At 50.7% G+C, this 10,000-nt stretch overlaps 1 protein-coding gene across 1 annotated transcript in view; it reads right to left on the bottom strand.

Moving 5' to 3' along the window:
* VWC2 (von Willebrand factor C domain containing 2) overlaps positions 1-9,454 on the bottom strand; it is a 138,248-nt gene extending 128,794 nt beyond the window's left edge. Inside the window, exons 1-2 of the mRNA XM_012650632.1 lie at positions 8,965-9,454; positions 6,941-7,739 (exon numbers count right to left, since the gene is read on the bottom strand). Coding sequence (XP_012506086.1) covers positions 6,941-7,636 — 696 coding nt within the window. The 5' untranslated portion in view covers positions 7,637-7,739; positions 8,965-9,454. The remainder of the gene's footprint in view (positions 1-6,940; positions 7,740-8,964) is intronic.
* Positions 9,455-10,000: the final 546 nt, after the last annotated feature.

The raw sequence follows: 10,000 nt of genomic DNA, 5'->3' as shown, positions 1-10,000 counted from the left end.
GGCCCTCGCAACATGTCACATAGCACAGTACTGATGCCTGTGCCCTGGAGGGATCTGTTTGCTTCTCATCCTATCTCCAGGATCTAGCCCAGTGCCTGGCACATGGTATTCAAAATATTTCGAAATACATTTAAGAATGATTTTTCTGTTGAGATTTATCAGATTTGGGGATAGTGTCTGAGTAGGAAATGTTTTATGGGGAGACACAGCTCCGTGGAGCCAGCCCTGAAGCTGAGAGCATCTACAGACAGTCCTCCCAGAAACCAAAACATGCCAGGGCACGACCACTTCTCTGTGAGCTGACACTCGGCAGAACTGGCCTGGACCTCCACACCAACTCTGGGAGCAGGCCTTTGCCCTCGTTGTTCAAAGCTTTGTATCACAGGTTCATACTGCTTTTACAAGTATCTTATTTACTTCCTGCAAAGTGACAGAAATGCAGACTACTACCCACTTTTTCCCACCAGAAAACAAGGCTCTGCTGATTGTCCGGCAGGGTGGGCAGGGGGCACAGGATGAAATGGAACAAGGGTTCACACTGACATCTTAAGACGATAAGTACCCTGTCCTCAAAGTCCTTGAAGTTGATTCTCCACCCACAATGAAGGGGACAGGACTCGACAGTATCGGACCTACGCTCCTAAACCTTCTCGAGTTATCAACTGGCTCTATCATTGTGAATGGGCACCAATTTTCTCAGGTGAAATTCCTCTGCCTGTGAACAGAGCAGCCTTACAAAGTCATGTGTCTACAGGCCCATGGGTGACTCACACGCCCACCAAGTGGGGATGTGGTGAGCTGGAGAGCAAATGACCTCCCCAAGGGGCATCCCTGCTCAGCACCAGCAGATGGCTGCCATTGGAGAATCATCCCATTGTCATAAGAAATAGGCAGTCTGGGTATTTATATAAACCTCTCATTTGTCGAATATTGGCACTAGTCAAACAAATGTTTTATACCCCATGAGCCAAACAGAACACCTCCTCAGGCTAGACCTGGCCCTCAGACCACCTATTTTCCCCATGAGGGTCTGATAATCCCTGGGATCCTGCCCACCTCTTGACAGCCAGCATTCTATCCACTACCTCCTGGAGGGCTTCTCCCTTGCCCTTGGGGAGCTCCTGGGACTAAGTGCTTTGATTCTCATTTCAACTCCAGATTTCAAACTTCGAAGGACCTACCATTTATTTTACCTTAGATGGCTAAGTCAAATATGACATAAATCCATGTAAACAAATGCTTAGCCACATGGATCAAGCATTCATTGGACACAAATGTGGGCCAGGTGCTCCAAGCCTGTATAAATTTTCCTTTCTCCAGGTACCTGAAATTCTCTTTGCCACCACAAAATGCCACTTCATCACCACGTGGTCCTGAAGACACTGTGGCAGGGCTGCAAGTGCGCAGCTTTCTGAGTTCCACTGACTGGGACTCAAATCCTGGCTCTGCCATTTATCAGCACTATGACCTTGATCAAGGTACTTGACTTTTTTGAACCTTAGTTTTCTCTCCTTTAAAATAAAAAAAAAAAAAAAAAATACTACCAACTCATCAGTCTGTTGTGTGAATCACCAATGAAAAAAGTCAATGTATAAAAAATATAGGTACTGAATAAATATCGGTTCCCTTCTGTCCATCATAAAAGGCCAGTTTTGGTGTTAATTCCTTCACACGTACACACTATGTGGCGCATGTAAATAAGCAGTTTTTAAAGTTGTGCTTCTCCTACCTCAGTTAGGGATACATCTGAAAAAAATCCAGAGAGAAGCCATATGGACTCCCTCTCTCTTTCTCTCTTTTTTTTTTTTTTTTTAGGTTGGTGCTGTTCACATGTAAATAAGCAGTTTTTAAAGTTGTGCTTCTCCTACCTCAGTTAGGGATACATCTGAAAAAAATCCAGAGAGAAGCCATATGGACTCCCTCTCTCTTTCTCTCTTTTTTTTTTTTTTTTTAGGTTGGTGCTGTTCAAATGTTTTTAGGCAGAGGCAGAAACTGAGAGGTTCGGAATTTGCACAATCTTACTGAGAACCAAAACAAACTCAGAGGCAGCCCATGCACTAGGCTGGCTCACAGAAAGAACATAAACTTTACACAGATCAAGTCACGAGCTGGATAACAGTAGCATTGTTTTCGGTTAAGTAACATTAGCCAAAGAATAGACTGAAAAGTATGAAAAACTGTGGCTTTCTCTTCACTGGCACTTTCTCAAAATTGCAACAGAGATTTATTTAGATGGAGGTTTTGGTTCCAAATTTCACATTAGAATATTTTTTCATTGATAAAAATCTGGAAATGAGATTTTGCAATGGGGTTAATATCAAGTCAGATACAGAAATTGTCAGAGAGGATTTAGTTTAACTTAGTGGTCCCAAATTGTTTCACCTACAAGTACCCCTTCCTGTTATCTCCCTCTCAACAGTTCTCATGCTTTGAAAGACAGTCTAGCAAGCAGCACTCATTAATAATTCATCTTTTCTTTCTCTTCAAAGGCTGATACAATCGCCAATCAGAGCTCCTGATCAGCTATGATAACCAGTGTTGACACACTGGACTGACATCATACCAACCAAAAGCAAAGAAATGTGAAGTCTGAATTACTCTCTACAGCCTTAGTTCAGAGTCACATAAACTCCACTAGGTTCTAAAAACATGAACTAAGCCTGCAAACCCCCATTTCAACCTTTACAGTTCTCCAGGGGACCAGGATTCCCATCATGGGAACAACTTGTTTTGTTGATCAAAATAGGGTCATTTTTTTAGTAACAGATTTCAAATGTGATTCAGTTCTGGAGTGAATGGCAGTCATGGGGCAAAATTAAAACTGCTCAACAGAGATCCTTCTAGTCACCTTTTAGTTATCTATGATACAAAGATTCATTCACATAACTAATATAAGAACTGCTACAGTGACACTCAGAATGGACAGACACAGAATCAGAACGGTCAAGGTGGGCCACTTAGTTACGCGTATTTGGCATTTAGTTTATTTACCACTCACTCTGTGCCTTCTTTATCAACACCTTCTTCTACTCATGCCTGCTCATGCATCTCTCCTCCACCCCAATGCTTCTATCTCCTTGGGCCTGTTTCTAAGAGGTCAGCTCTGGTCATTGACACCCTATGTTGTGGGCTGAACTGTTGTGGGCTCTCAAAACTCATATGTTGAAGTCTTGAGCCCTGGTACCTCAGAATGTGACTGTATTAGGAGACAGGGTCTTTAAAGAGGTAGTCAAACTAAAATTGAGGTCATCAGAGTGGTCCCCAATGCAATATGAGTGGTGTCCTTATAAGAGGAGGAAATTTGGACAGGGACACACACAGAGGGACGACCATGTGAAGACACGGGGTGAAGACTGTCATCTGCAAGCTAAGGAGAGAGGCCTCAGAAGGAATCAACCCTGCCCACAGCTTGAGCTCAGACTTCCAGCCTCTAGGACTACAAGACAATAAATTTCTGTTGTTTAAACCACCCAGTCTGTGGCTCAACAGACTAATATATTCTAGGAAGTAGAAACCAGATGAAAATATCTTTCCGTTTATTATATAAAAAATATAAACCGATAGAGAAGCTTCCATTTTCTAAGTTGGATGCCTCTAAGTTGAAGAATAAGACACTTGGCATAATTTGAGAGGCAGTGGAGAAAATTCTACTATTAACTATGTTTTTATTTGGATGTACAAATTAAATTACAAGCATCCCTGGAGGAACGAGGTTATTATTCTCATTATTAGCAGCTTAATGGTATTTTGTGGAATCAGTGAGGTCTTCAACCAATATCTAGCTGAGATCAAACAGGCTGTAAGGAGTGGGAGTTTGATGGGATGAAACAGTACGGAGAGAAGGAAAAAGACACGGCTGGACAGAAACTAGGACAGAGAAGGCAAGAAAATGTGCCCAAGCAAAGGGAAGCCCAGGAAGACAGGCAGAAGCTGCTCTCCCGCTGGAGCCAAATGCCCTGCGCATCACAGACATCACAGGCCCATGCTGGCTCTGGAGTTTATTGGCCACTAAGGGAGGGTCCAGCCTCCATCGGTAGTTTTCTCTCTCTCTCTCTCTCTCTTTCTCTCTCTCTCTCTCTGGAAGCAGAGAACAGATGGCTGAAGGGCCTGTGCATTTCACAGGGAACGAAGCCTGGGTAATCTTCCTTTCCCCTCCTTCCTTGCTAAGGCAAACGTGTTCCAAGCATGACCCTATTGTACCACAATCTCCATTTGAATCACCTTTTCTTCAGAGAAATTCAAATCACTTCAGACAGAAAATGCTTTGCTTTTTCATTTTCCATATACTTTGTGCTATGCAAACTACAGGCTACAATTTATCTCTCTCTCTGAAGCCCGGAACTCCCAGAGCAGGCACATTAACAACTGCTGTGCCCTAGTGCTCCGCATGACAACAAATCCCCATTACTGCAGCTCACAAACCTGGGACTCACAGCGGACCCTATACCGTTCCACGTTCATCTTTTCAACACCCTCAACAAAGTATTGTGTCCTCCTTTGCACTCTGAAGGAAACAAAAACAGACGCTAAATGACCAGCCATACTAAATTAGGGAAATGCCTAGAAATTTTCCTGATACTAACAGAAATGAACAAACATGATATAATACAACAAAATCTTCATGCAGTTGTCATTCTATAGGAGTAGGCATGTAATTAAAAATGTGTAACAACTTTGCAACATTCACACATGTGTGCATCCCATATCTGATAATGACTGCACGAAAGTTAAGAATGAAATATTATTTGAAGATGGAAGACGTATTTAATACTCCAAAAATAGTTTTACTGGTATTTTAATTCTTCCCAAAATTATATTTCCAATTTCCCTGTTGTCAGTATCACTTCCCATCCCCAGAGTTTGAAAACACATTCTACCTATTGACCACAAATTTTTGTAAACAGGAATCAGAGATTGCCCTCCCCCATAGACAAAAGCCCCTTCATGGCTTCTAGCACTTAGCAATGAATTACTAAAACAGAAGTTTAAATTCTCTCTACTTGTGATCTCAGGTAGAAGAATGGCCACCTGAAGTGTGTGGGTTCTTTAGATCAAGTGCTTAATTCCCTGGCCTAGCCCATGGGACAGTTCTAACAAATGACTGTGGAACTATAAACAGTGCAAACAACAAATGTTATTAATTAAAAACCAACTGCTTATCTTTCACCTTAGAAGAGTTCTTTTATCTTAGAAATACAAAACCACTCAAAAGAATTGTTTTCTTGGGCCCACACCTGGGACCCTGACCCAGGTCAAAGTGGAAGGCCCCTTCACTGGGCTCTTCTAAAACCATGGGTTCCTTTTCCTGGCCACACTTGCCTGTGCACTTTTGTGTTGCACCCAAAACATCTGGAGAGGTATCTACCAGACTCCCCAGGAGACAGGAAGCATTTTGAGGGAAGGGTTCCTGACTTAGTTAATGTTGTATCACCTGGGCCTGGCTGATATGAGTTTCTAACCAAAGTTGCCTTCCCCCAAAGGGCTGACCCCAACGGTGAGTAATTAAACAATGTATGCCTGGAGCTGTATCCTGCTGGATCAGCCATAGAACTAGCTGGTCCCTTATCTTACAGATGAGAGAAAAGAAACCCAGAGGGAACATGTCCTTTGCTCCAATCCTGCAGCTGGTTAGGGGCAAAGCCAGAATGGAAACCCATGTTTCCTTACTCTAAATTCCTGTGCTCTTTCCACACTTTGTACAGTATCTATAGATCTGTCCTTCCTGGCTTTATATTTCTACAACACTCAGTAGGCAATTCATTGCTACAACTCATTAACTACATGCCCTTCACATCCTAGGCCACGCAATCAGCAGATCTAATCCCAGAAGGGGATTCCAGCAGGTTCCTCCCAGCCTGCCTCCCCAGTTCTGCTTTGGCGGCTGCAGGGTCCCTGACGCCCTCTGCAGGCCGGAAGGGGACACCTCTGGTATGTCAAATCAACGTCCAAGCCACCGTAGGCCAAAGGTTGAGCTTACCTTGGGGAGTTTGGAATCGCTCTCCCAGTCCCCCAGCCAAGAGGCAGGGATTTACCTGGCACCTACTGTGTACCGGGCAGCACTTCCATCCAAACTAGCTCCCCAGTGGGGAGATAATAGGGTTAAAAGCATGAACTTTGGAGTAGAACTTATTGGTCTGACAATGTGAATCTGCTTCTTAATAGCTATGTTGGCTTCAACACATTATTTAAATATTCTGTGTCTCAGTCTTTCTCTTCTCCATAACAATGGAGATGATAGATAATAATCTACTTTCCAGCACGATATGTTTAACTAAACTAACGTATGGGGAAAAACACAGCCTGGAGGCTGACACAGTGAGCATTAAGGAAATGGCCGGTGCTATTAATATTACTATTAATACTATTCATTTAAAATGAAACAGTTTTTAACCATAAACTGTACTTCTCGGTTTTGCCATCCACTATGTTTTGGCACCCAGTGAACAAACATTTTCTTTTTCTTTTATTTTTAGAATATTTGCATGGTACCCTGAACACATAATCTAGGGACAAGGTTTGTTTATATGAATAGTCTTTCTTCATTAGCTAATAGTTGAAGAATATATCCCACATGGCATGGTAAATTACCCTGTGTTTGAAAACAAGCTGAGCATTTCACCAGTAACACTTTCAAATTAGAAGCAATAAATTAAAGTGGAAGTATAGCCAATACCTGCTGGGTCGGTCCCCTTCAGTGCTGTGGGCTTCATTCTAATGAAACCCTTTTGTCGTGAACACTGAGGGAATCAATACGGATTGGCCACACTGGTCTTTGAAGGCTTACCCCTGCACTGAGAGTCCTGTTGGAGGGGCGCGAGTGCAGCATGGCGCACCTCTGAGAACCAGAGCGCACCCCTCCTTCAAAGCGAGGACTATAGCACCAGAGCCTTACCCGCTCCCTGTAAAGTGTAAAGTCGCCCGACGGGCGTTCGCTTCTTACCACGAACTCCTCCAAAGTCTGGTAGGTCTTGCCCCGGAACTCGCAGTAGTTCTTCCTTTCCTTGCACTGCGGGCAGCACTGGCTCGTGTCGACGTGGATGCAGCGCGGGTGTAGCCTCGGGCACTCGGGCTGCGCGCACAGCGGCCCCTCCTCGGTGCACAGGCACGGGCAGGCCGAGGGTCCAGGGGCGAACTTTTCCCCGATTGCGTACACGAAACCACTCTCGTCTACGCAGCCCTTGCCGCGGTAGTCTGGGTATGCGTACTCCTCCAGCGGCTCTGGCGTGGGCGCGAGTTCCGGGCCCATCGCGTCCTGGGCGGCGGCGGCCAGGGACTCCACCTGCGGGGTGTCCCCGCGGAGCCGGACCTGCAGGTCCCCAGCCTTGGCGCCCCCGCCCTGGGCGACCCAGGCCTGCTTCAGCTTGCTCCACGGCTCCCGGCCGGATAGCCCACGGGTGCTCTTGCTCTTCCAGTCCCGGCCGCTGCCGCCCTCGTCCCTCGCAGGGCGCCCGAGCTCGCTCACCCGCCCCGGGCCGTCCCGAGACGCGTGCTCGCGCTTCTCCTGGCCTGGCTGCTCCGGTGCCTGGGCCAGCTTCTCCAGCGGGATGCTCGGACTGCACAGAGCCACCATCAGGCAGCAGGTGACCAGGAGAGAACTGGAGAGCGCGCCAACTGCCATCGCAGTGGAGCTGGGCATCCCCTACCACGTCCCGGCGGGCGGGCGGGCGGGGAGCCGGGCCGAGGGGCGAGTCGCATTCACAGCCCGTGGGCGCGCTGCCGCCAGCCGGGAGCCGCCGTCCCTGCGGAGAGAACAGCAGCACAACTGAGCCCCGCGGCCCGCGCGCGCCGCGGCCCCCACCCGGGCTCCGGCATCGCTCTAGATTAACGAGCTGGACGACGGGGGCGGGGGCAGCATGCCCAGCGTCGATGCACGGCCGGGCTTCTGAGACATCGCAAATGGTGGAGGAATACATGGACAGCGAAGTTCAAGAAAAACACCGGCTGGCGGTGTTTCTGATGTAGCGTAATTAGTGCTGGAAATGGGAATGCAGTGAGCCGGGCCCGCGTCCCCCTGCAAAGCTCGGCCGGGAACCACATAATTCAGGCACGCAAGTGTCCCTCCCTAGGTCTGGCCACATTTCCCGAAAGTTATTAAATGGGGAATTCCGCAGTGGAATTAGAGACGGACGAATGTACGATATAGTAAGAGGGAAACCCTTCCTCATTTGCTCTAGGGGTTTGTGCGGGGTAAGGGGAGGGGGTAACAAGCTTCGCCTAGGGACTCCGCGATTCATTTCCAACAACTTCTCAAATGCCTCCCGTCCTGGAGCAGACGACCCCTCCCCGCGACCCTAATACCCGCTGCAAGGAAGCATGCCCTGGCCACGGACGGCCGGGTCGCGGATTCCCGGGGCTTCAGCTCGGCGGACCACACGCGCCGGGCGGGCGGGCCGGCCACTCGGCGGCTCTGGGCAGCGATGCGAGCCGGGTCGCCGGCCGCAGCGCTCGGTCTTGTAATTGCTTCCACCCGGAGGCGGTCCAGGCGGTAAGCAGTCGCCCGGGCAGCAGAGGTGTGCGGTGGGAGAGGCTAGGGCTCGAGGGCGCAGGGTGGGAGCGAGCCCCTCTTAGGTCGCCGGATCCCCGCCAGCCTTGCGGGATCCCAAAGTTTCCGCCGCCCAAAGGGGCCGAAAGAGTCCGAGACGCGGCAGAGCACTGGCAATCCAGGCTCTATCCGCCTCGTCCCCAAACGCCCCCCACTCTGCGCACTCCCGTGCGTCTGTCCCCCTCCCCCTCAACCCTCCTCCAGTAGGGCTCTGCTCCTGCCCGTCTCTACTCACCCCCTGCCCTGGCCCCGCCGACCTAAGCCCGAGGATAATTGTCCCCGTATTTACAAACTTGGGCTGGGGGAGGGGGCTCCTCCCGAGCAGCTGGGCGGCGAAATAGTGCCGAGGCGCGTCCCGGCGCGCATGGCGCCGCCATCCAGCATGCACCCTCACCCCGCCGACCGGCGCCCAACCTACATACATGAGCGCAGGGCGCGGGCCGGACGCCGGGCTCGCGGCGAGCGCTGGGGCAGCAGCGGCGGGCGCGGCCCCGAGGCGCCAGCGCCCATCCTCCCGCGGGCTGGGCACCGCGCAGGGCGGACGGCGGAGAGCGCAGCCCCACCTGCGCGCTCCGCCCCGCGCGCGCACCGAGCTAGGGCTTCTCCGGGGACTTGCACATCGCGCCGCCAGAGGCCAGAGGTTGCGGCCCCAACTCGCGTCAGTGCCCGGGCCGCCCTCAGCCGCTCATCCCCTGGTCGCCTTCCCGCTTCTCCGCCAGAAAGCTTGCCCTGGGGGCCCCCCGGGCCCCGCCTGGCTCTTCCCCGCGGGCGAGCTCGGGGAGCTCTGCACACCAGGCGGCCGGGAGGTCCGGGCAGCTGCGTCGCGGCGGTGGGAGAGGACAAGCCCGGGGTGGGAGAGGACAAGCCCGGAGCGCTGCCGGCGGGCGAGTGGCACCGAGACCGGCGTGGGAGCCGGCGCGCCCGCCTCCCGCCTCCCGCCTCCTGCCGCAGCCCCCTCCCGCCACTCTGGCACTCCGCTTCCTCCGCCGCTGCTCCCGCTCGGGAGGCGTCGCCGCCGCGGCCCGCGCTGCCCCCCGGTGGGAGGACCTCCCGCCGCACCGCTGCCCTCGCGCCTGGTGGCCCACCTGTCAGTCGCCGGCGTGGCCGCCTCCCCGCCCCCGCCATTCTCCTGGCTTGTCAGTCATTCTGCGCTGGACCTTTCATCTTGGCTTTTTTCTTTTCTTTATTCTTTAATTTCTACCTTCCTAATTGGCCCCCTCCGGTTTGCCTCTCTGTGGACTGCTTGGTTTAGCGGCTGTTGAAAAACCTAAACCAAACTGTGTTCGGTTTGGAATTCGAAGGCCGAGTCAGCTTAGCGGACTGCTGGAGCTTTTTTCTCTTTGCATTCAGACACCCAGAGGTATAGACGTGCGTGTGTAAGAAACTTACGAAAGTCCAAACAGTGTACTCTCTTAATCTCTGCCAATCTCCTTCTCTCTCCTCCTTCCCTCCTTTTTC

This window comes from Propithecus coquereli, unplaced genomic scaffold (assembly GCF_000956105.1).
Source record: "Propithecus coquereli isolate 6110/MARCELLA unplaced genomic scaffold, Pcoq_1.0 Scaffold336, whole genome shotgun sequence".
Lineage (NCBI taxonomy): Eukaryota > Metazoa > Chordata > Mammalia > Primates > Indriidae > Propithecus > Propithecus coquereli.
The sequence above is the reverse complement of the archived record's forward strand: the minus strand, read 5'-3'. Positions and strand labels throughout refer to the sequence as shown.